This window comes from Bufo bufo, chromosome 8 (genome assembly GCF_905171765.1).
Source record: "Bufo bufo chromosome 8, aBufBuf1.1, whole genome shotgun sequence".
Lineage (NCBI taxonomy): Eukaryota > Metazoa > Chordata > Amphibia > Anura > Bufonidae > Bufo > Bufo bufo.
Genome location: NC_053396.1, coordinates 10345433 through 10372271, shown reverse-complemented (window position 1 = coordinate 10372271; position 26839 = coordinate 10345433). Strand labels below are relative to the sequence as shown.

At 43.2% G+C, this 26839-nt stretch overlaps 1 protein-coding gene across 4 annotated transcripts in view; it reads left to right on the top strand.

Moving 5' to 3' along the window:
• Window positions 1–26839, top strand: part of GRIN1 (glutamate ionotropic receptor NMDA type subunit 1) — a 99150-nt gene that overhangs the window by 32592 nt on the left and 39719 nt on the right. For 2 of the 4 annotated variants that reach the window (XM_040405360.1, XM_040405358.1), the window contains exons 4-15: window positions 5767–5829; window positions 6675–6775; window positions 9860–9981; window positions 10112–10286; window positions 12468–12612; window positions 12955–13038; window positions 13455–13596; window positions 13676–13803; window positions 15246–15410; window positions 17554–17672; window positions 17995–18107; window positions 19142–19290. In XM_040405360.1, coding sequence (XP_040261294.1) covers window positions 5767–5829; window positions 6675–6775; window positions 9860–9981; window positions 10112–10286; window positions 12468–12612; window positions 12955–13038; window positions 13455–13596; window positions 13676–13803; window positions 15246–15410; window positions 17554–17672; window positions 17995–18107; window positions 19142–19290 — 1506 coding nt within the window. The remainder of the gene's footprint in view (window positions 1–5766; window positions 5830–6674; window positions 6776–9859; window positions 9982–10111; window positions 10287–12467; window positions 12613–12954; window positions 13039–13454; window positions 13597–13675; window positions 13804–15245; window positions 15411–17553; window positions 17673–17994; window positions 18108–19141; window positions 19291–26839) is intronic. The other 2 variants (XM_040405361.1, XM_040405359.1) reach the window with 1 other exon arrangement.

The window sequence follows — 26839 nt, the reverse complement described above, 5'->3', positions numbered from 1 at the left end:
AATAAAATAATACACAATATACTACACTGGGCTTATTTAAAAGTCAAAAAATGAATACATTAGGTATAAAAACCGTGAAGTAACGTTAGACTAAAATTGATACAATAAATACAAGGAATTAATAGTACAGTTGAAATAAAAGATAGCAGCGATGATGTTTCATAAGTAATGTCTCATTCCAATTTGGGAATAGATAGTAGGTTGGGAAAAAGTCTCCGATTATTTCAAAGGACAAAGAAAGCAGTAATCTGTTGTAGTGAGTATTTGGTTGCGGCGTCCCGCTTTTACTCACTGTTCAGTAGTTACTGATGTTAAAGTCACTGCTGGGGTTCTGGTTCTCTGTGTCTCCGACTGCTCGCCTTCTGGTTATCTCTGCCTCCGGTCTATGTGGCTCTAGGCACCGCTCCGTGCGTTTTCAAGAGCCGATGTCCTCCAAGCCTTTATTTGCCTGCTTCCACACTGGTATGACTCTGCAGAAAAAAGAGCTTGTTCTCTGGATATGAGAACTACAGGCTCCTCGTGAGTCAGTGTGCCAGGTCCTCTTTGCTTGAGAAGCGTGCCGGATTTATAGCGCCAACCTAGTGATAAACTGAGGAAGGGGCAACGTGAAGCCCCGAAACGCGTTTGATGCAAGACCCCCAGCTTACCTACAAACGAACTCCTGTGTACCCATTGCCGCAGTCATTCTAGGTTGGCGCTATAAATCCGGCACGCTTCTCAAGCAAAGAGGACCTGGCACACTGACTCACGAGGAGCCTGTAGTTCTCATATCCAGAGAACAAGCTCTTTTTTCTGCAGAGTCATACCAGTGTGGAAGCAGGCAAATAAAGGCTTGGAGGACATCGGCTCTTGAAAACGCACGGAGCGGTGCCTAGAGCCACATAGACCGGAGGCAGAGATAACCAGAAGGCGAGCAGTCGGAGACACAGAGAACCAGAACCCCAGCAGTGACTTTAACATCAGTAACTACTGAACAGTGAGTAAAAGCGGGACGCCGCAACCAAATACTCACTACAACAGATTACTGCTTTCTTTGTCCTTTGAAATAATCGGAGACTTTTTCCCAACCTACTATCTATTCCCAAATTGGAATGAGACATTACTTATGAAACATCATCGCTGCTATCTTTTATTTCAACTGTACTATTAATTCCTTGTATTTATTGTATCAATTTTAGTCTAACGTTACTTCACGGTTTTTATACCTAATGTATTCATTTTTTGACTTTTAAATAAGCCCAGTGTAGTATATTGTGTATTATTTTATTTTATTTTATATTATTCACATCAAGCTTATTAATAAACTGTTTAAACTACTATATTGTCGTATGTTTCCACGTTTAGTGCGAGTGCCCAGTATATTGTTTTGTATGTGTGAAGTACAATCAGTGCAACGCGTCAGACAAATATTTACTCTTCATAATCTCCAGTCAATATCTATGATATTATTTTTCAGATAACAGATCATATAACACTTCAACCTTCAGTATGAGCTTATTAAAAAATAATTTTGCGTCCCTAGGGTGAAAAATGATCCAATTATATCTTTTAACCTGCCTGACGTATGTACATATGGGTTCGTATTAGCTTAATCATGCCTTTTAACTGTGTGCAAAAGTGAAGACACTAAAATATGTGCCAAAAAATTACCGTAAATAAAAAATAATTAACAAATACTTAAAAAAAAAAATATTAATATCACAATAAAAAAAAAACTCCTAGCCAGTCATTTAAATATTAAAAGTGCATTCCCACTGAATCCTGGATACAGGGTGGCCCAGGAAAAAGTAGCCCGCCTCCAGCGATAGTATGACAAGATGAACGAGCAAGTGGATTGTTTTTTTGTTTTTTTTTATCACCTACAAGTCATAGAAGATGCTGAAAGTGGTCCCCGTCCAGGTCTCTGCATCTCTGGAAAGGTCAGATTATGCTGGTAGATACTGCATACACTTCTTTGTGGGCCACCCTGTATAATTGTATGAATGAAGGACACTTTTTTCTTCTTCTCTGTTTCTTACATATAGGTCAAATCACAGTAACCAAAAAAACTGCGTAATATATTTTAAGATATCCATAAAAAAAAATGTCTTGCATTACTTCAACTGATATATTGATACATAGGGGAACTGGAGAAATTACTGGCAAATATATGCAAAAAATTGCATTTTTTTACAATTATTTTATTTCAATTATTTTTTTAATGGTCAATGCTATTCACGTCACCTGGTTTCAGTGTTATGGCTGATGGGCATATATGATATTTATCATGATATTTTACATTCACACAAGTATTAAAAATATGGGTAAAATTTCTTGTGATTTTTTTTTTATATTTGAAAAAATTAAATATTTTGGAAAATCATCTATATTCACAAAATGGACACTATTCTATGAATTTTTGCTCCATATCTATGGTGAGGATGTTGGCAGGATTATTATTGCATATCCATAGGGGATGAAGAGGCAAGCTATTATAATCTGGCTTCCATTTTCTTGACCCTCCCCCCATTACACACATTCTGCATTTTGACCATCAGTAAAGATAATTCATAGATTTTTTTTAAACATCCCAGATGTACAAAGGGGCCCTGGGCACAGCATAGCCTTCATCCGGGGCAAATGTTAAATTAAAGGCTAGGTACACCTTCTGAGGCAATTTTTTTTATGATTGTATGTTACTCATTTTTGGCTAAAAATCTTTTTTTCAATTGGCCTTTATTAAAAAATATTGAGCCGTTCTGTCACAAAGGTTTAACTATTTTTCGAGCTGTGTGACTGGTACTTTCACTTTTTCACTCTGTGCCAGTCATCTAATAAACCTTATCTCTAAAGTACTGAGAGGTCATAAACACTTACAGTTGCAAGAAAAAGTATGTGAACCCTTTGGAATGATATGGATTTCTGCACAAATTGGTCATAAAATGTGATCTGATCTTCATCTAAGTTACAACAATAGACAATCACAGTCGGCTTAAACTAATAACACACAGAGAATTAAATGTTACCATGTTTTTATTGAACACACCATGTAAACATTCACAGTGCAGGTGGAAAAAGTATGTGAACCTTTGGATTTAATAACTGGTTGAACCTCCTTTGGCAGCAATAACTTCCACCAAACGTTTCCTGTAGTTGCAGATCAGACGTGCACAACGGTCAGGAGTAATTCTTGACCATTCCTCTTTACAGAACTGTTTTAGTTCAGCAATATTCTTGGGATGTCTGGTGTGAATCGCTTTCTTGAGGTCATGCCACAGCATCTCCATCGGGTTGAGGTCAGGACTCTGACTGGGCCACTCCAGAAGGCGTATTTTCTTCTATTTAAGCAATTCTGTTGTTGATTTACTTCTATGCTTTGGCTCGTTGTCCTGTTGCAACACCCATCTTCTATTGAGCTTCAGATGGTCTTAAGTTCTCCTGCAAAATGTCTTGATAAACTTGGGAATTAATTTTTCCTTCAATGATAGCAATCCGTCCAGGCCCTGACGCAGCAAAGCAGCCATAAACCATGATGCCCCCACCACCATACTTTACAGTTGGGATGAGGTTTTGAGGTTGGTGTGCTGTGCCTCTTTTTCTCCACACATAGTGTTGTGTGTTTCTTCCAAACAACTCCACTTTGGTCTCATCTGTCCACAGAATATTTTGCCAGTACTGCTGTGGAACATCCGGGTGCTCTTGCGCAAACTGTAAACTTGCAGCAATGTGTTTTTTGGACAGCAGTGGCTTCCTCTGTGGTATCCTCTCATGAAATCCATTCTTGTTTAGTGTTTGACATATCGTAGATTCGCTAACAGGGATGTTAGCATATGCCAGAGACTTTTGTAAGTCTTTAGCTGACACTGTAGGATTCTTCTTCACCTCAGTGAGCAGTCTGCGCTGTGCTCTTGCAGTCATCTTTACAGGACGGCCACTCCTAGGGAGAGTAGCAGCAGTGCTGAACTTTCTCCATTTATAGACAATTTGTCTTACCGTGGACTGATGAACAGCAAGGCTTTTGGAGATACTTTTATAACTCTTTACAGCTTTATGCAAGTCAACAATTCTTAATCGTAGATCTTCTGAGAGCTCTTTTGTGCGAGGCATCATTCACATCAGGCAATGCTTCTTGTGAAAAGCAAACCCAGAACTGGTGTTTTTTTTTTTATAGGGTAGGGCAGCTGTAACCAACACCTCCAATCTCATCTCATTGATTGGACTCCAGTTGGCTGACACCTCACTCCAATTAGCTCTTGGAGATGTCATTAGTCTACGGGTTCACATACTTTTTCCACCTGCACTGTGAATGTTTACATGGTGTGTTCAATAAAAACATGGTAACATTTAACTCTTTGTGTGTTATTAGTTTAAGCAGACTGTGATTGTCTATTGTTGTGACTTAGATGAAGATCAGATCACATTTTTGACCAATTTGTGCAGAAATCCATATCATTCCAAAGGGTTCACATACTTTTTCTTGCAACTGTATATAATCCATATCAGTCAGATAAGAATTGAGCTACAATGAGTGTTTATAAGCTCAGAGAGCAGAGATAAGGAGCCTGTCAGCTTCTGGTCTGACCGAAAAGACAGAAAATCCAAAGGCTGCTACTAGAGCATCTCAGCTCTGTACAGAAAAAAATACATATTGTTTAATTATTTTAGTTCAAAATGAGTATAGTGCAATAATTTTAAAAAAATTGCTCCCAAAGGTGTCCATAGCCATTAAGGCTCCATTCACATATCAGCATTAAAATCCAACATGGCAGAAATCTAAGGCTGACCCTCAGATTTTGAATGTGGGTTTGCATTGGATTTGCTCTATGATTAGCACCACTGTTCTCCTTGGCATTTCTGCCTAAAATAAGTAGCATACTAGTTATTTCCACCAAACATTGGCCCGGAAACTTTCTGTTGTAGAAACCCCATTCACATGCGTGGGATTGTCTTCGGATTTGATGCGGATATTTGTGCGGAATACATCTGACATGTGTGAATGGTATCTTACGATCTTAGCCCTGTGTCCTAATACCTTCTCACAGTATCATCCAGTGGCCAATGCCCTCGTAGCTCCCCCCCCCCCCCCCCCCCCCCCCCCGGCTATGGTCTTGCAATATAGAAACAAAAAAATAAATTAATATTTCTATCTCTGACCTCTGAAGCTTAAAAGCTCAGAAATGAATGTAGAGCTGTTACATAATACCTCCATTTTGTTTTGTTTTTTTAAAGTTTTTCATTAAATGGAACTAGTCACGTTAAAAATGCACTCCAATCTGTGGGCGGCATGTTATAGAGTAGGAAGAGCTGAGAAGATTGATATATATATTTGTGGGAAAAGATTCAGTAGAACCTGTCATGAAGCTTCTAATCATTCTGGGCTTAAGAGTCCAGTGGGTGGTACCACTCCCTGCCCCCTGGACTCTTAAGAATGGGCAGAGGTTTAAATTAATATATTACAGGTTCTACTGAATCTTTTCCTACAAATATATATATCAATTTGTTCAGCTCATCCTGCTCTATAACATGCTGCCGCAGATCGGACTGCATTTTTAACGCAAACGGTTTCACTAGCCTCGGCCCTCTGTGTACAGTAGCAACACTGCCTATGCGGTCTACATTCACTGACATACATCACATGTTTTTTTTGCAAGCTCCAGTGTTATTGTGACCCTTTAGCAGAGGTGGAGAAATGAGGTGGATGTTGGTTTGCTTTTCTACACACCATATTCAACTGTTTATAATATTCTTCTGTGTCTACATATTTTCTCTGTGCACATTATTCATCAGAGTAAAAAAAGGAACTATGAAAACCTCGAACAACTTTCCTATGACAACAAGCGTGGACCCAAGGTATATATGCATGGAAAATGCACGTAGCCCACCGGTTCTAACTAAGTCACAGACACCCCAAAACCAAAAACGATACTATCTAAATTCCTCCTCCTGCCCCCCACCTAACTTAGGTGGTCCGTGACTGTCTGCTATTTTTGTGCAATCCGGTAATGGATTGGACAAGACAATGGGAAATGTAAGTGCTGAGCCTGCCCCCTACAGTGAACTCTGTTTATCCTTTGATGCTGGAGGGGCTAGCAAAAAAGAAAATAAAAAAATATAAAAAAAAAATTATGTGAAAAAATTAATTGTGGGCACCTCCAGCAGTTAAAGTTTGTTAGGAATGCATGTGAACCAATGAATTAACCTGCAAGTTTTTTTTTTATCATTATTTTTCAAAAAAAAATAAGGAAGATTTTATTCTACAGTATAAAATATTCACTTTTATTCTTCAAAGGTAAAAAAAACATTTTTTCTCTTTTTTTATTTGTGATATATTCTTTTTGGTTTTTTGATTTTGGGAAGAGGACACTTCATTGGATTTTCTTTTTCTTTTCTTTTTTATGCATTTCCAGCCCTTTTTTTAACCTAATATCTTATAAAATGCACGTCTTTTTTTTTTTCTTTTTGGGTCTTGGCGAACTTCAGTTTGCATGCAGAGTGCAAAATGAAAGCAAGGAAAAAATATAAAGAAAAAAAAGAAAAGGAAAAAATTATGAAAGAAAATATTGGACATAGATTTTAAAAAATGTTCTCTTGACTTGTGAGAAGAGTGTGTAACCTTCTTTCTCTAGATAGCATGGCTCTCTCTCAGAAAGGTATGTATTACCCGTGCTAATTCCATTTGCTCACACTAATCACAGGCAGAAAAAGTTCTTCACTTTGAACCTGGGACCAAAAATGTGACGGCTCTTCTGACAGAAGCGAAAGGACTGGAAGCCAGAGTGATCATCCTCTCTGCTAGGTAAGTTGGCGACCAGGACACCCTGGCCTCTGTACTGTCTGACATTTGTTTTCTATACACAGGAAATGCCCTGGGGTCAAGTCCAGCCAGGCATACATGCAGAGATCTCCCCCGATGAACTTTTTGAATATTTTTTTTTTATTTTCAGATTATTCCCTGATTGAAATATATTCTAATAATGGAATAACAGCATTAATCTACAGAGAGCGCCAAGTTTATTGTTGGCTAGAATGATATGCCTTATGGTGTTTATCCTCTTCTTTTTTTATCTAAGCACATCCTAAATATTGTAATAGGTTTCCCATTGGTTGTAAAATTTTTCTCATATTTATATTGTCTATCTATCTATCTATCTATCTATCTATCTACGATATTCAAAAAACAAATGATGAGGCAGCACTCCAAAGTAGGTGAAGGGTGTTAGACCCGTTTATTCCCCAGTAGCAACGTTTCAGCCCAGCTCAATGAGGCCTTTGTCAGGCACCCTTCACCTAATTTGGAGTGCTGCCTCATCATTCATTCTTTGAATATTGTATATGGATTCTTTGCCTGGAATCCGGGAGGAATTGCACCCTTACACCTGGACTGTGCTGCTGTTTCTTTTTGCATATTCTATCTATCAGGGGCGTAGCTAAAGGCTCATGGGCCCGGGTGCAAGAGTTCAGCTTGGGCCCCCCTTCCCGTCAGCCTTCATGCTGCCTAACGGCACCCACCACCCCGATGCCAAATTCTTTACCTAACCCCTTCCCTCCAGCCAGAGGTGTAAATTGACCAGCATGCACTTTCTATAATACCAGTGTCTTATGTGGCACAAGGGTCTTTGGGCCCCCTCAGGCTCCTGGGCCCGGTAGCGACTGCTACCTCTGCACCCCCTATAACTACGCCCCTGCTATCTATCTATCTAACTATCCATCAGTTATCTCATCTCTCTCTTCATCTATCTAGGCATGGGATTCTGCCAGTTCCCTCCAGTTCTACGGTTGTTAAAATTACAACTGGATCGGAGAACCATGTTACCGGCTGAGTCCCGATCCAGTGCTTTGGTGACATAAGGGCAGCTGGAGATGTTCACTTCCATTGCTTCACGCGCTGCTGATAGTTTAGCTCATTAGGCTACTTTCACACTAGCATTTTTGCTGGATCCGGCAGGGTTCAGCAAAAACGCTTCCGTTACTGATAATACAACCGTCTGCCTCCGTTATGAACGGATCCGGTTGTATTATCTTTAACATTGCCAAGACGGATCCGTCATGAACTCCACTGAAAGTCAATGGGGGACCGATCCGTTTTCTATTGTGTCTGAAAAGACGGACCCGTCCTTATTGACTTGCATTGGGGGTCATGCCGGATCCGTCTTGCTCCGCATCCCAGGACGGAAAGAAAACTACAACATGTTGCGGTTTGCTCTCCGGTATGGGAGCGCAACTAAATGGAACGGAATGCATTTTGGAGCGCTCCGTTCTGTTCAGTTCAGTTTTGTCCCCATTGACAATGAATGGGCACAAAACGGAAGCGTTTTTTTTCCGGTATTGCTAGTGTGAAAGTAGCCTATGTGTGTAGTGTATATATGGTGTATTTATGTATGTATACCATGTATATGGTGTATGTATATGTAAACATGTTGTGATGACGCGTGTCCGCTGTTGAGTAGGGAACCTGTTGTTAAAAAATTTAATCCCACCCCTGTATCTATCTATCTATCTTTCTATCTATCTATAATATAGTATGAAAGGCACCGCACGTCCAAAAAAGCAGAAGGGTGCCAGCGGATGTTGAAGTGATCCAATCTCCAAAAATGCAGAAATAAAAATATTTTACGGCACTCCACTATCTATCTCATATCTCTATCTCTCTAATCTCTTTATCGATCTATCTATTCTTTATCTATCCACCCTATAGCTATCTCATATCTCTCTATTGTAATTTCATATCTCTCACCATCTCTCTCTAATTCTGTCTATCTCTCCATTCTCTATCTGTTCTATATCTATCCATCTCTCTTTGTCTCTATCTATCATCTATTTGTCACGGTGGGGAGTCGGGGAAACCCCCCACCATATAATAAAAGGAATACAGGAAGTAACCAGGCCTGTAAGCAAGGATATGGAAGATGGAAACCTCCAATACAACCCTCATCCTAGCCCTGATCTCCTGACCGTATGAGCGCCCCCCTAATGGTGGGAGGACTCATACACTGGAACCTGGGCCCTACTGACCCTAACGATCCCTAGCATAGGGGTCAGGAAAAGGAGACTACCGGTTCCTCAAGGACTGGGCAGGTTCACCCAAGAAAGGAGCAGAGCTCCATCACCAAACGAGGCTGGAGTACAACTGACTCCAGCCTGGAAGCCACAGGTAAAATAAACCTCGTGGCCACACCCAGGACACAGCTAAATCCCCACCAGCTAGATAATTAACCCTCCGGCACCAGACAGGGAAGGCCTAAGGAGAAAGGAGGAGGCACCTACATGCTGTAACCACAACAGGTTGCCGCTGGCAACAGCATGCACGGCAACCGTGTCATGGCGCACACCAAAGGCCGTGACACTATTTGTCTATCTATCTCATATTTATCTATCTAATCTATCCGTCCTCTTTATGTGACAGCTTAATCTGTACTGGCTCAATATATTCCTGGGTGGCACCATACCCACTATTAACCAGTGAAATCCATGACTATTGCAACTGGTCTGGTTGGCAGCTCACAAACTGTCTGTCTATTCACACAGATCCAAATGACATCAATATTAAACCTTTTGGAGGTACTGCCGATACATGTTCCTGAGTAACATGGCAACTACTCCTGGCACATCTCCATGTTCACTCCTCTGATGTAAACCATATGGTAACTCTACCCTAACTGTGCCCTGTTTACCCACTTTGTTATCTCTTGCACTCATTTGTATAGAATGTAAATATTCCTTTGGTTCATGTCGAGACTTGTAGCACAACAACTCCCACTCAACGAACGAGTCCAGTGCCATGGCAGAAGTGATAAGGGAGCTGGCGGTCAATGCCACCTAGGGCGGCGGGCCTCTGATGGCTTGATATTGTGATATTATCTTTGTGTCACTTTCCTTTCAGCGAGGATGATGCCAGCACGGTATACAAAACAGCGGCGGTTCTGGAAATGACCGGCCCCGGCTATGTCTGGTTGGTGGGAGAACGGGAGATCTCAGGAAGTGCCTTGCGATATGCTCCAGACGGTAATGTAATGCAGCGAACAAGATTTTGTTAGTTTTTAAATGCATTTTAGGCAATGGCTGTAATGGGAAGGTCGGAAACGACAGTATCATTGGGTGCCTCCTAATCATGATTTCACTCTTCTTCCCCCAGGAGTCATAGGTCTCCAGCTAATTAACGGGAAAAACGAGTCTGCGCATATCAGTGACGCAGTCGCGGTCGCGGCTCAGGCGATTCATGAACTTTTTGAGAAGGAAAATATTACTGACCCTCCAAGAGGTTGTGTTGGGAATACCAACATATGGAAAACAGGGCCGCTCTTTAAGAGGTGCTTATATGTCTACCGTGGTTGAAGGATCTGCTCCCTACACGACAGTCCCTTCTGTAACTTACTAGACCTGAGCGGTGTCAGGCAGGGGTGCACCTAGCCTTTCTGCTGCCTGAGGCAATAACTGAAATGGCGCCCCAAACCACCAATGCCAATTTCTTAACCTAACCCCTTCCCTCCAGCCTTACTGTTAAATACATACTTGGAAAACATTACATACAGAGCCACAAAACATACAGGGTAATACACCGCCACATACTGTGCTTCCCAATACTATACTACATAAACAGATAATACCCCATCTTGCCTGAGGCAAACGCCTCACCTCGCCTCATTGATGGTGCACCCCTGGTGTCAGGTTATTCATGCTTCCTGTGATAACACTTCCGCTCTGTGGATCCAAAAACCATGCATCTCAAGGGTCACATATTTCAAAAACCACCTTATTAGGACACAAGGACCTCATAGAAGGAGTCCTATGAACCAGAGCTGGTTACAATCAGCTCCTATGCCGTATTTTGAATGGCCCCATGTAATGTTACATTTCCTCTGCAAGTTCCCGATGCACAATGGGTGGTCTACATGAGACAACCTTTATAACTACCACAATTTAGGCAAGTTGCTATGGGGACATTCATGTGGATGTTGACATATCCATATCAGATCCTTATGGCAAAGCCTAGGAAGGAAGTGTTGTCATGAGGACATAAGAGTAAGGATGGCTTACATACACTCCTCAACACTGAAACTGTAACACTAAGAAGGAAAAGTCATGTAATTCTGGATATCACAGGATGGATAGACATGTTAATGATATGCAAATGATAAATCTAAATGAAATGAAAACAAAATACTCAAAACATCTTGATTTATCCACTATGGAGTATGAGCACCACGTGCAGAAATCCACGTGCTTCTATCAGTGACATTACTTATGGTTTCTGAGAAATGTTCTGCCGCGCTGAATGCAATTGGGCACGGAAATCATCAAGATCCGCTGCTTACAATTGCCAATCAATGATGTCCTAGATGTGCTTGTGGGAGACAAGTCTGGAGATGCTGTAGGCCATGGTAGCACGTTTAGACAATGCAGGCTGCTCACAGTAGTACGAGCAACATGAAGCCTTGCATTATCCTGTTTATAAACAGATCCTGGGACACTTTGGAGAAATGGCCGTACCACTGGTTCCACGACCAAATCAATGTAACGCCGAGCTGTTAGTACCTGAAAGGTGTACATTATGTCACCCCACACCATAGGGAGTAGGACCGGTGTGGCATTCCCTTGTGACGGCCACCTTATGCCATTGCTCAAATGGTCTCCAGACCAATTTCATTGCGTCGAGACAAAAGCGAGACTCATCACTGAAGATGACAGATCTCCATTCCAGCCTCCATTGCCATCTTGCTTTGCACCATCATAGCCTTGGGAGTAGTGGCGTGAGGTCAGTGGATCACCTGTAGCTGGACCTCTGGCTCGTAGCCCAATGTTGTGCAGACGCCTTCTGATGGTTTGTGTACATGCTGTTTGCTGCCCTAGGCTTGGGATATGATGTCCAATTTAATTTGCAGAACAGAATGGATCACTAGGCCTCATTCTTCTAATCAGATGATCCGTCCGAGTAGAGGTTCTACTCTCTGCACCTCTTGCTGTCATTCTAGTCCGTTGTTGTTCTCCCAACCACTGGGACACGCAGCGCTGACATATCAGCCTAGGCACATAGCGATCTGCTGGAGTGATAAACCAAGGGCTCTCAGCTCAAGGATTCAGTCCCTCTCAGTTTGTGATAGGTGGTGATCACTGTCATGTCGATGAACAGGAGTCATCACACAATCATCTCACATGATTTGATCTGACTTATGTGGCCAAAAAACTTTGCTTTCAATCTGCTTTTTATGCCCCTCCCACATGTCACAGATTGGAGCTAGGTGCTTGAAAATGTTGTCATCTGCAGATATTAGGACACCTGCTATTTTCTCGATTTGCATAACCTTGTCTTTCTTGGTGTTGCAATTTCCATATTGCGGAGTGCATAAAGTTCAAGTATAAAAATTGTCCTGGGGAAATATCTGGTTACTACAAAAATGACCATGTTGAACTTTTTGTGAATTGACCAGGCCTAACACACAGCAAACCGGGAAAACCTTCCATGATTTCCAATCTATACTTTGTCGCTATAGGGTGCTCATGTCTTCCAAGTATCCTGAGGGAGTAACAGGACGAGTGGAGTTTAATGAGGACGGAGACAGGAAATTTGCTAATTATAGCATCATGAATCTGCAAAATCGGAAACTCGTTCAAGTCGGCATCTTCAACGGGAGTCACGTGAGTCGGAAATCTGGCATGGGGTTATGCAACTACAATATAGAAGAATACTGAAATCAAAGGGGATCTGGGGATCTATAACCTCCCCTGCACATTTGGGTTTAAAGCTAGATTTTTTAATACTATATTTTTGCATTTTTCTTCTTTTTCTATTTATTTATTACATATATTTTTTGTATTTTTTTTTATAATTCATCATCTCTTGTGAAGTGTCTTTGTCTTAGATATATTCTTTTTTTTTTTTTGTTTTTTTACTCTTAACTCTTATTTTTCCTGCTCTGCCCTTCCATCTTCCCTAGGCCGATGGAGGTCGATGATGTGATTTATTATTTTTTCCCCCAGATTTTACAAAATGAAAGAAAAATCATTTGGCCGGGTGGTGAAACGGAGAAACCGCAAGGTTACAAAATGTCAACCAATTTAAAGGTAAAGGTTGAAGTTTTCCGTCAGCAATAACACGTTATGCTGTAGTTTCCCTGAGAATTCCGCTTTTTACATTAACACTAATATATTATGATAAAAAAATTCACTTCAGTTAATAATCTCCACTGAGTTTTCCAAATGCATCGCTGCAGGAAACATTTTCTGACTTGTGCAAGATTATCCAAATAGAAAAAAAAAGTTTCAAATTATTTTATTCAAAAACATAAAAAAATAGCATGATGAACACTTCAGATAAAATTGATTCACTGTCCAGGGCATAAAGGGGTGGAGCATGACACAGGGAATCCAAGAAACACTTAGTGTCATGCTCCACCCCCTTTGACCCGCACTAGGCATAACAGAGAATCAGCTTTGCCAGGACTGTCCTTTTCAATTGTTCCTCACTGTTTCACCCACAGATAGTCACCATTCATCAGGAACCCTTTGTGTATGTGAAATCAGCTCTGCCGGACGGCTCCTGCAGGGAGGAATATGCCATAACCGGGGACCTCATAAAAAAGGTCCCATGTTCAGGACCCAATGATACCATTCCAGGTAGAGGCTTCCCTCGGTGACTCAGATCTGTAATTGATAGTATTATCCTTATGCCACATTCTGACCTCCATCGCTCTGTTATCAGGTCGCCCCACCGTACCCCAGTGCTGTTACGGTTTCTGCATCGACTTATTGCTGAAACTTGCCAAAGAGATGAATTTCAATTACGAGTTTCACCTAGTGGCTGATGGGAAGTTTGGCACCCAGGAGCGGGTGAGTTTCTTACATTATTTGCGTCCATTATTTTGTACATTTTACATATTCACTAAATAACGCAACTGCCCCTTTTTCACTGGATGGTACCGCAGGGGAGGACCTTATGCAAATATGACCAAAAGTGGGCGTTTTTGGAAACAAATGATACATGCTACCCAAATACAATTTAATGATCTAAACCAAGGGGCACATTTATTAAAACAGGGTTTTAGACGCCGGTCTTAATAAGCCCTATACCTGGCGGTGGATCCGCCGGAGTTATGAGGAGGCGCTGTCCTCTTTATAACTTCGGCGGATCCACCGCCACTTCTAAATGTAAGTAATAAAAGCATTGCTGCACAACATTTCAAATGCAAACAATAGAACTAAGAAATGGGGATCATTCTATATTAAAGTGGTATTATACCTACTATAAATGAAAAAAATAGAAGCTCTTTGCTGTCTTACATTTAGACCATTTTGTACGCCTAAAACAGGTGCTGGCCCATCCCCTTCCCCGCCCATGCCACGCCCACATTTTTTTAGACCTGGCGTGAGCGGTGACCTTTGCACCACAATCTGCGCCAGAAGTACGCTTAATTTAGGCATATTTCTGTTTAATAAATGACTGCCTGGTCATTAGTAAGAGCCTCATGATTTTTAATGGCCAGTCCACGATCGGTTCCTCCCTGCCGTGGATGGACCCTCTAATCCGATTTGCGCTGGCTGAAGCAAAGTGTGCAATCTAAGGGATTCGCTGGTAGTTAACCTTTAATCCCCAGGTTGCGACACTTGGAGTAGTCTCAGATTGGAGACAATAGTGTATCGGAAGAGTAGTCATCGGGCTGCATCCTGAGGCCGGAACTAAGTTAAAAAAGGCCAGTGGGGATGTCAATTTCTGGGTACATTGGTTGAGAAAAGCAGCCTGGATGGGGCTTCTGGGAATGAAAAGAGGTAGGGGTTGCTTGTTGTCTACCAACCAAACACCTAGATGCAGGAAGAGTCAGGTTCTCCAGGTTACCTAGCATCTGCACGTCTACTATGGCCAGGATCGGGGAAAGCTCCTCATAGGGGCGGCCCAAGGTAAGGTATTGGACCCTGTTTATACCCTACCCCGGGGGTGCAACCAGGTGATGTCACCAAATATATACCATGTGCACATTTGGGCCTATATCCATGTATACTTGTGAAGAACAGCTGCGTGCGGGCATTTGGCTCAATGAAGTGTCTGAGCCCTCAGGCCGAGCGGGACAGCATGCCTCTGGCTCATCCACTTGTCAGATTACATGCAGCTGCTGGCGGATTAATCTGGGATAATACCTGACAAATTCACTTTGCCTCTTCTTTTCTGTCAGATGTTTCTAATGGTATAAACTTGCCCTTGTAATCATCTTAGATTAATCTGATAAGAGCGTTCGCCCGGGGAATGGGAGTAAAACGCGTGAGTCGTCTTGTTTCAGGTTAATAACAGTAATAAGAAAGAATGGAACGGGATGATGGGCGAGCTACTGAGCGGACAAGCCGACATGATCGTCGCCCCGCTGACCATCAACAACGAGCGCGCTCAGTACATCGAATTCTCCAAGCCCTTCAAGTACCAGGGGCTGACCATCCTTGTGAAAAAGGTACGTGGAGTAGGAAATAGCAGGGGTGGACATAGAGGACATAGAGGAGAGTGGGTCCCCAGAACGAGAGCAATATGTGGTCCTCTCCTGGTGCTCATAAAGATAACGGTCTGGGGCACGCTAATCGTCCTACAATTTCGCTCGCCATTGACTTATTTACCATGTGCAGGTTTACACTACCCATAGACCAAATGGACTTGGTCCCCCTTTCTTCTTTGGCCCCATAGAAGCTGCCTTGTCGGGTTCTGTATTATACAGGCCCTTGGGCTTTAGAATCTTTGAAACCAGTAGAGTCCACTTTATGGAAGTCACGGTGGGGCCCCAGTAGTGATGATCGGCCAGGAGAGAACGGAGGCATTGTACATATTTATGGCATGTACCGCAATGTAGCCTGTCGGGAGGTATTAGGGCATCTGAAGTTTTAAAGGGGTTGTGTCACTTCAGCATATATCAAGTGGAGAAAATTAAAGGGGTGGTGACACTTCAGCAAGTGGCATTTATCACGTAGAGAAAGCTAATACAAGGCACTTACTAATGTATTGTGATTCTCCATATTGCTTCCTTTGCTGGCTGGATTCATTTTTCTACCACATTATACACTGCTCGTTTCCATGGTTACGACCACCCTGCAATCCATCAGCAGTGGCCGTGCTTGCACACTATAGGAAAAAGTGCCGGCCGTGGCGGGGACCGTGAGAGCCGGTGCTTTTTCCTATAGTGTGCAAGCATGACCACCGCTGACGGATCGCAGGGTGGTCGTAACCATGAAAACAAGCAGTGCATAATGTGATAGAAAAATGAATCAAGCCGGCAAAGGAGGCAATATGGACAATCATGAAAGATTAGTAAGTGCCTTGTATTAACTTTCTCTCCATAATAAATGCCATTTGCTGAAGTGAGACAACCCCTTTAAGTTCCCATTTATCAATTGTGTTGCATAGCAATAAGGCTTAAAGGGATAGGTGTGATCGGTGTGGATCGAACTTCTGGGACACCCACAGGACAAGCTGATAAGTATATGATTGGAAAGGGGAAGACCACTGAGACACCCACAATCATTAGAGTGGGACCACAATCCCTGTTTTTCTAGAGTGGTGGTCATGCATGATCTCTACTGCTCCATTCAAGATCTACTACACTGACCTACTTCTACAGGGGAATCAGTGCCAAGTGCACCAAACTTCGAATGAACCAATCCTTCCAATAACCCTTTGCTCCGGCTAATACAGTAGAGTCCTGAGTGGGGTTGCATCTTCTTCTATAATGTCCGTAGCCCAAGAGAATGTCTATTGGGGTTGGGGCAACCCACTGAAGGCCTTCTCCAGGACCAGCAAAGTGCAGTTTATACAATTTATATAGACTTCTTTGTGTGTGTAACTACCAGGTTAATATCTAGACAAAAACAACTCTAGGGTAAAAAGAGTAATGTAAAAAATGTTAAATATTAAGAGAAAAATGTCAAAAATCTAAACATTCAGCTTTCAGGTATTTTACTAAAATCACTCCATGGGGTGCATACTTAACTTTCCGAGATTTTTTTAAACTTTTGTCCTGTCTGACCTGTCCATCTGATCGGTTGGGGTCCAACACCTGGGACCTCCTCCTATCAGCTGTTTGAGAAGCCACAGACAAATAAGGTTTATTTTCTTCATAAACTCCATAGAGCACCCAAGTTCATCATTCAGCACAAAAGTAATACATAAACAATATGGGGGTTCAGAACAAGAGGGGGTTCAGGCTTTACGCAGCCACCACAATTCATGCAGTCTCCATGCTCTGACCAGGAATGAGCTTTTGAGGCTTGTATGCTTTTTTTTCACAGTAATGAGCCCAGCAGCTACACCTGGGTTCTTCTCAGGCTGGGTGAATATCTTTTACTGGAGTGTGGGGGGAATGGCATGTCCCACTACCAACCTGCATGCCATTCTATTACAATCCGGTCCATAAAATACTGTAAAATAAAAATTCCTCAGAAAGCTACAATTTGCTGAAACAACACAACTTTCTTGATTCTTTTTACCTCACCCATCTGAGCATTCTTAGTGAGATATACACCACCTCCAGTACGGACTATGCTGGTATAACCTATGCATCTCCTTTATAGTAATATAGATAATGAGTATATTTTCTTGGGTCCTTACAGGAAATCCCCAGGAGTACACTGGATTCATTTATGCAGCCTTTCCAGAGTACTCTATGGCTCTTGGTCGGACTCTCTGTACATGTGGTGGCCGTTATGTTGTATCTACTGGATCGGTTCAGGTCAGTCCTACAAGATGATTTCTGTTCTCTGGCAATCTGTTCACTGTACTTGTAGGAAGCGCTGGTGACATAACTTCATAGTTTTGACCTAACGGTCATTGATCCCTGTTATCATTTCACCTTGGACTCTAGAGGTAGTGATAAATGTGATAATGTGGCCTTAGAAGCTGAGCATCAACAGATCACACCATTCCTGGTTGGGTTTGGTCTGGAGTTGTTTGTATCCTCTATGACCTTAGTAAAGCGATTAATAGCATAATATTTTCTTTATGAACGTGCTTTGCATACCCTGACTTACCCAATGCATTACCTTTCCTCCCAGTCCTTTTGGCCGTTTTAAAGTGAACACTGAGGAGGAAGAGGAGGATGCCCTCACACTGTCTTCTGCTATGTGGTTCTCCTGGGGTGTCCTGCTGAACTCTGGAATTGGAGAAGGTGACTTCAACGTAGACCTGTGTGATAGATGTAAAAGTATTCATCATTAGTGGTGACTTGGGATGGACCACATTTTTCCCCGGGTATATTCTAGTGCTCATTATCGCCCCCCCCCCCCCCCCCCCCAGGGGCACTACTCAGATCTTTTTTGTGAGATTTAAATATTGATGACCAATCTTCAGGATAAGATCAGATCGGTAGGGATCTGACACCTGGCACCCCCCCCACCGGTCAGCTGTTTGAGGATGATGCGCATGATGTGAGGAGGCTCCAATGCCTCTTCACATCATGCGCCTTACACTGTATAGTGGCTATACCTGGTATTGCAGCTCAGTCCTATTCTCTTGAATGGGATTGAGCTGCCACTAGGCCACATGATCGATGAATGTGACGTCACTGGCCTAGGAAGAGGCCACGGTGCTCACGGAGCCTCTTCAAACAGCTGATCGTTGGGGATGCTGGGAGTTGTCTCGGAACAGCCCCTTAAAGGATCATGGGTGTAGGCCTTTAGACATACAGTAAGTGCACTAGTGCCCACATTTTTGCCCCACAATGTATACCATCCCCACCCAGTAAAATTTCCTGGTTTTTGCCCCACGTTAATATTGCCCTCCTTTGTGCTCCCGCACATTAATACCAACTTTTCCCCTCCACAGTCATAGTTGCCCTCTTTGTGCCCTACACAGTAAAAATCTCTCTTTGAGTCCCCCTGAAAAAAAAAATGAAAAAAACACTCGCCCAACACCATGGAGCATAGCGGCTTTTGTCCTGGACATGACACAGGCAGCACGATGGCGTCAGTATATTGTGCCAACTGCGTCAGTGTCTGGTAGGCCACAGGTCTAAGCTGGAGTGAACAGTGAGGCTCGTTAAATCCAGGCCACCAGGCCAACATCTGGGCCATGAAGCCACCATAAAAGTCTCTGAATTAATAAAGTGTAATCTGCGTTATATCACCATATGCACGGTCAGCTAACCCCAAGATGGATCAATATCAGTTACATGGCAGTGACTACTGGTCTCTTCTTCCACAGGGGCACCAAGAAGCTTCTCGGCTCGGATCCTGGGCATGGTGTGGGCTGGATTTGCTATGATCATTGTAGCCTCCTACACTGCTAACCTGGCTGCCTTCCTGGTGCTGGACAGACCTGAGGAAAGGATAACAGGGATAAATGACCCCCGGGTGAGTAGCTTCATGTAGGACAGCAGAATAAGACTGCAGGGCATACGGTGGGGAACACCTTGAGCTCCGTCCACTTTTTTGGAACCGATGTAGACAGCCTTCCATAGGATTGAATGGAGAGGTGGACCGACATTTTCTCTACCGCTCCATTCAGACGGGGCTCAGGGAGCCCTTGTTCTCGGGATCGCTGGGGAGATCAATGCTGTTCATGGGATAACCCCATTAAAACAGCTAATAAAAGCTGCGTTATCTTGGTCTCCAACATGGATAACTGTCATGGCAGCCACTGCACATACATGGGGTGACATAAAAATCTGCATTGGTGTGTACACTTCCATCCCCATTGGTTCCTTTTTCTGGATGCTCTTCTCTGTGTAAGTCTCCTTCTGTCACTGGAGTAAGGGGATGTCCAGCACCCAGCTTTCCAATGGTGCAATATACCACAGGGGTCCGTCCCAGCATCTCTGTGCACCAAACATGGCTATGGACATGTGCCCTGAATTTCCCCAGGCAGTGAGCTGTTTCTTTTTTGCTTGCTACATATTCTATTCATGAACCAGGAGGTACAGGATGAACACAGCTATGGATCTTATCCAAATAGGAAAGCACCGTGCATGAAATTATGGCCGCAGTGCTGCATCTGTGGCCTCCTGAACATCTGAGAACGTGACGGGCGATGTCTGCAGTTAGGCTGTATACAGAGACCTTGTCACTGCCTGATACAGAATGTCAGGAAGGTGTGGAGGCATTATTGAACACTATTCTATACTACAATATGACTGCGGATCAGATAAACCTCACATATTATCTCCTCATGCGGATTTATTTCACACTGAAGCATGAACTCTATAGGAAACATTGGACTTGAGATGTGCCCAGCCCATCCTATCTTCAGTATGTCATCCTGTACGTTGGAGCCAAATTTGTTACTGACTTAGATGTATTTTGGGCTACAAAAATGTTTGTATAATAGGCTTTTTCTTAAAATTGTTGGTTCCTTCGGCTTCTGCAGCCTCCGCGTTTCACAGTACATTGCAGAAATGCTGTGAGGGAATTGGTGTTCTGAACCTGAGTACGGCGTCCCGTACTGTCTTGAGTTCAGAATTCACTTACCCACCACACGGCGTCCCGTACTGTCTTGGGTTCAGAATTCACTTACCCACCACACGGCGTCCCGTACTGTCTTGAGTTCAGAATTCACTTACCCACCACACGGCGTCCAGTACTGTCTTGAGTTCAGAATTCACTTACCCACCACACGGCGTCCCGTACTGTCTTGGGTTCAGAATTCACTTACCCACCACGCGGTGATGTCCTCCGTCAGTTTTCCGGGCGGGTGCTTCTTGCAGCTCGGCTCTCCGACTGACGGCGTCCCACGTGGGGTCCAAGCGCGCGCGTCTGTTGTGTGACGTAATAGGTGCACGGGACCTTGTGTTGGACCCCACGTGGGACGCCGTCAGTCGGAGAGCCGAGCTGCAAGAAGCACCCGCCCGAAACACTGATGGAGGACATCACCGCGTGGTGGGTAAGTGAATTCTGAACCCAAGACAGTACGGGACGCCGTACAATTCCCCCACAGCATTTCTTCCTCTATATTTAGCAAAGACCTGCATGATCTTGTACTTGACTGTATACATATACACATTATATATACTTTCAAGCAAAGGAATATTCCATTATTATCAACCACTGGGAAGGGAGAATACTCCACTGTACCCCAACGAAAAGGACTATATATCGCTTGGCAGCACTAACATTCGTCCGGCTTACCATTCATCAATTTTTACCACATTTTTATCCTTTTCAATTTTAATGTTTTCACTTTTAACCATCAATATATGGACTTGAATCATACATTTTTTCACCGAAGCCTGGTACCAGCCACGTGTCACATATTTTCCTATCCGGCACACACAATCAGTGCCCAGAGCCTTCACTCACTTATTTCACATTTAGGAATAACCTCATATATATAATTTTAATCAAGAATTAAAATGAAGCTATTTTATCTAATCCCATCTATGAGTGTGCCTGCTACTTTCCTACCATATATTGCTCCTTCTACCTCTTCCTACCTCTGCCATTCAACTGAGCAGTTGAGCCGCCTTATTTCACTCCTTTTTTGCTAATTTAAACTGATTTATGATCAAATTAGAGCACAAGCCGAATTATGCAAATTTTTTTAAAAATATTACAAAAACATACTTTGTCCCAAAAATAAATAGAAAAAATGGTTCCAAAGAAAAGGAGTCTGTCACTAGGAAATTTGCAGTCACACCAGACAAAATGTCTTGTAGGACTAGCTGAGATGAATGTAATGATCCCTTGTATCATTCTTGAAAAAATGGACTTTACATCCATATGCAAATGAGCAGTTAGGTGCACCGAGGGCGGGCCCAAAACACTGTCCACCCTTGCTCAGCCCTTTCCTCTTTTTGATGGACAGGGCCAGGTTCCTGCATAGTCCGCTTATTTGGCCCTGTCAATCAGGAAGGAGAGGGAGGGGCTGGCAGAGGAAGCCGGAGGGGCAAGAGTGCACAGAGTGGCTTGGTGCACTTAACCGCTTATTTATATATAGATTAAAAGTACTCTTTCTCCATAAGGAAGCAACTGATTGCTAGATGAAAGGTATCATTACATTCAGCTGAGCTAGCCCCACAAGGCATTGTGACCAGTGGAACAGTGAATATCCTGGTTGTTTAATATTGATGGCCTATCCTCAGGATAGGTCATAAATACCTGGCCAGTGGGGGTCCAACTCCCTGTTTGAAGAGGTCACAGCGCTGCGGCCTCTTCCTGGGCCAGTGACATCACGTTCGTCGGTCACGTGGCCTAGGAGTCAGGATTCAGTCCCATTCAAGTGAATGGAGCTGAGCTGCAATACCAAGTACAGCCACTATACAATGTACGGCGCTGTGCTTGGGAAGCTGCAGCTCTCACTGTAGCACCACATCCTCTTGAAACAGCTGATCGGCGGGGGTGCAAGGAGTCGGAAACCCAGGGAAAGCAGACAAAAGAGATGCCCATCCAAATACAACTGGACAGTCTTGTCCAGATTAGCTGAGCCTCCCAGCGTGGAGTCTCTGCATATCTCCAAGGTGTGTCTTCAGTATCTCAGTGCACTAACACTGCAAGAAAAACTGACACCACTTGGTAACCATTTGGCCTCTCTCCCAGTGGATGTGAGGATTGGTAAACTCGTGCTTTTTGCTGCCACCTTGGCCTCTAAGTCTCCTTTTGTGTATCCATGGGATAAAAAGGAAAATGGTTTGGAATAATTAGGGAGACCCAATCCTGGTGGAGATATAATACAGCCTTTAACGTGATTAATAGCTGCCACTTCTTCTGGGGTTGGGGAAAATGGTTGTCTGCTTTGAGCATCATACAGTGGTTGCCTAAATGTTGATGCTGAAGGTATCCACTCTCTGCAATGTGTAACCAGACCCAAAAATGTTCGGAGTTGCTTGGCATTTTTTGGTAAGGGTGCCTCTATGATTGATGATTGTTTCCTTTGATAAATGTTTAATTCCATGTGACATTTGGCCCCCCCAGGGCCGATCGTGTCCCAGGTTGATAGGAATGCCGAGTGGTGTGGTGCGGTCTTAATAGTCTCTATGTATCACGGTGCTCCTACCTAGATACCGTATCTCCCCAGGGTTGCTCCGAAGCAATAAAGGGGATGAGTAATGGTGGAGAATAAGTCGAGTCCAGGCCTTGATAAAGTTCAACAGCTTTACTTGGGTAAACTTGCATCCAAACAATATTTAGGCTCTCTCTTGGCTGCAGCAGGCTTTGGCATAAACTGGCAGGCACACTTGATAAGTTTGCTTTCTCTCTCTGCTGTGCTAAACTCAGCTTGGGTCTGGTTACTGGACTTTTGGTCGGTTCTGGTATCCCTGGATGGGGGTGCCTTTAGCTGTTGTTCCACTCCTGACACTCAGTAAGTAAATTAGCAAGGAGTCAAGGGGCTCTATGAGCTATTTCCTTTGGAGAAACTTCTGCTGTAGCCGGAGAACATTTTCCCCTTGCTGCTACATCTTTCATGTCCTCTCAGCTCCACTATCGAGTCTAAACTGCAACCCGCCCCCTCTGGTAGGAAGCAGGACGGGGCCACTTCTGTCCAAAGTGGGGAAAATAGAATGTTGAGTTCCATTCTGTCTAAGTATCTGTCTCTCTCTCTGCCTTATACGCTGCCATCTGCTGGTGAACCAGGTGTATTAATGAACAAAACTGTTTCAAGATAGTAAGGTAAATGCACACTTGTGAAGGACCTTGAAATAATTACACAGATGACATAGGTGTTAGGGTACTTTCACACTAGCGTTATTCTTTTCCGGTATTGAAATCCGGTAAAGGGTCTCAATACCGGAAAAAAACGCTTCCGTTTTATCCAAATGCATTCTGACAGGAAAGCAATTCGTTCAGTATGCATCAGAATGTCTTCCGTTCCGTCCCTTGTACGGTATTTGACTGGACAAAATACCGGAACACTACCGCACTTGCCAAAACTTGAAATGTATTAATGCCGGATCCGGTACCAAGTGTTCCAGAAATTTCCGCATCGCCGGATCCGGTTTTCCGGTCTGCGCATGAGCAGTTCTTTCTAGCTTTGAAAAAATTAAATACCGGATCTGTTATTCCGGATGATACCGGAAAGACGGATCCGGTATTTAATGAATAAGTCTACTGGATCCGGAAAAAAAAAGATATCCATTTGCATACGGATTTCCGGATCTGACAGGCAGTTTGGGCAACGGAAAATTTAACTTTTCTTTGGAAGCCTTACAACTAGTGATGAGCGAGCATGCTCGGCCGAACTGCTGTTCGGCTTGAGCATTGCTATGCTCGGCAGATCCGAGTGCTCGGCCGAATACGAATATTACGAATATTCTAAAAAACAAATATAGAGCAATATAGCGAATATTATGTAATAATTATGTAGTAAGTCAGTGATATCATCTGACACTGGAAAAGCTGGGTAATAACTCAGTGTAGTTCGCGAGTTATTACCCAGCTTTCCCAGTGTCAGATTTTATCACTGAGTTATTACCCAGCTTTACCAGTGTCAGATATCAACCTAGTGTAGATTGCGAATATTCTAATCGCGAATTTTTATTGCGAATTTTCCATGCAAAAGGCTACACTAATAAGCTTGTTATAAGACTTAGTCTAATATTATTGTCAGAAGACTATGAAACCAATAGATGGCGCTATTGAGTTATGAACAGCGCCCTCTATTGGTTTCATAGTCTTCTGACAAGAATATTTGTCTTGTCATAAGACTGTGAAACCAATAGAGGGCGCTGTTCATAACTCAATAGCGCAATCTATTGTTTGTTTTTTTATAGTCTTATGACAGTTGAAAAACAAGGCAGATTCTGCTCATTTGCATGTCTTTCCCATATGCCCATGTTCATGCAAATGAGTTTTTACATGACAAAACTGTATAGAAAGGTTATTGAATATTATGTTTGGACAATCGGAAAACTTTTTGTCGCCCTAATGATATTGATCTAGGTGCGCAGGTCCACCCAAGCCATCCAACAGATGTGAAGTAACTTTGAGGCTTTCTGGCTCTCAGTCAGATGAGAGCTGGTTTGGAATGTCTCATAGTGCACAAGGCTGCCATTGTAAGGCATGCTGGCTGCTATCTGTCTCATGGATAGATGGACGGCTTGTACATACCTGGCTTTTGGCATATACAGCTTTTGTGTGGTTGTCTATTGTATGTCGTACATAATAGGAGTCTAAGACGCATCCAGCTATCCCCTAATGCTGTTGCCAAATCATTTTGATGGGGTTTCCATCAATTTTTAACCTTTTTTCATGAACCAGACACCCTCTTTTCTTCCAAGCAGGGGGTGCCTGGGGTCCTCCCATTGACTTCCATTGTATTCGAGCACCCGAATTATTCGGCCGAGCACTAGGATCTGCCGAGCATAGCGATGCTCGAGCTGAACAGCAGTTCGGCCGAGCATGCTCGCTCAACACTAGTTATATTGATTTGGTGAATTCTTTGCTCCTTGTGGAAGACAAGTCCAGCAATACTGCCGCCTGTCATGTGTAAATGCAAACAGCACCTGGCTGCCCTCCTCCAAGGGATGTTGTGAGTGGCCCACAGTGAGAGAGTGTGGGGAAATATCCTTATAAAATATAACCTTTATATAATATACATTAAAATATACACCTGAAGATGCATCACAATACAAAACATATAGTCAAGGGGTTTCTAGGGTGGATACCCCACTGCTGGTAGAGAAAAAAGACAAAACTTAGCACTGATGCGCCTGTGTGAACGCTAACAGTGTTACCCAGCCAACACAAATATACAACATGTATTGGGGTTCTATGACGGATACCCCACTTCTGGTGGAACAAGGATAAGTAATGTAACTGCTGCGCCTGTGTGGACGCGAGCAGTCTTACCTGACCGACCAGGTGACTAGGATCAGCGTGGCAGGGGATTCAGGCCTGATGGAAGGGAGTGTAGACAAGGAATGCAGTCATGAGAGTATAGATGCTGTGCCCTATATCACCCTATATACTTGGTAGGACTGGGGCCTACTCCCATGCTGCCTGTCTACACAGAGCACTCGCCCTGAAAAGAGCGACCCCGTCCGGATACCTGTCCCTAGTTATGGACCTGAACCCTAGTGTAATAAACAAAAAATAAAGTGACTATAGGCCTCCCGACGTGGCACGTTTCTGTCGTGTCGACTCCTCAGGGGGATTCAGTACATGTAGAAACAAAACACAAAAAATACCGTGTATGACCGCAGGTAGCAGTTAAACATATGCTGCAGCTGGACGGTTGCATTAAAGACTAGACCCAAAAATCAAAGTCAAAGTCTAGGGGCAGGCATCCATGGTGCAGGATTGCCATGCTACAGAGGAATAGATGCTTCTCTGCTCCTTGGTGTGTGAGGATCTGGTGGTCCTCGCTAAAGGTAATATCCCTATTCGTTAAGGGGGTTCCTCAACCTATACCAGCCTCCTCCAAGGGAACAAAAAAAAAGAAAGCTTTAGCCAAATCAAGAACTGTGAACCATTCTGAAGAATTTGGGATCTGTGATAATAACAGAGTATAAGGATTTGGCACCACAGGTGTTTCTATTTATGGCACGCAAATCATGGACCATTCTGTATCTTGCTGGTTTTCCCTTTTCTGTCTATTTCCTAATAGCAAATAAGGGGGTATTGTAGGGGGGATACACATTCCCTAATCACACCAGTCTCCAAGTACTCTTTAATCTGTGTCTCTATACCCTGGATTTTAGAAATACTTAAAGGGTTTCTACCATCAGAATTTGTGTTATGTAGCTGATTGACATTAGCAATGTGCTAATGTCAGCACTACATAACTGTGTGTTTTTTATATTTCTCCCTGCAGCCGTTCTGCTAAAATACACACGTTTACAATATGCTATTGAGCCTCTAGGTGCTATGTCAGCGTAGATTCAGCACCTAGAGGCCCGAAAAACTAACCATGTATCCTGCCCAGGTCCTCCGTTCTGCCCGCCCCACTCCTCTTGATTGAGGTCCAAGTTCC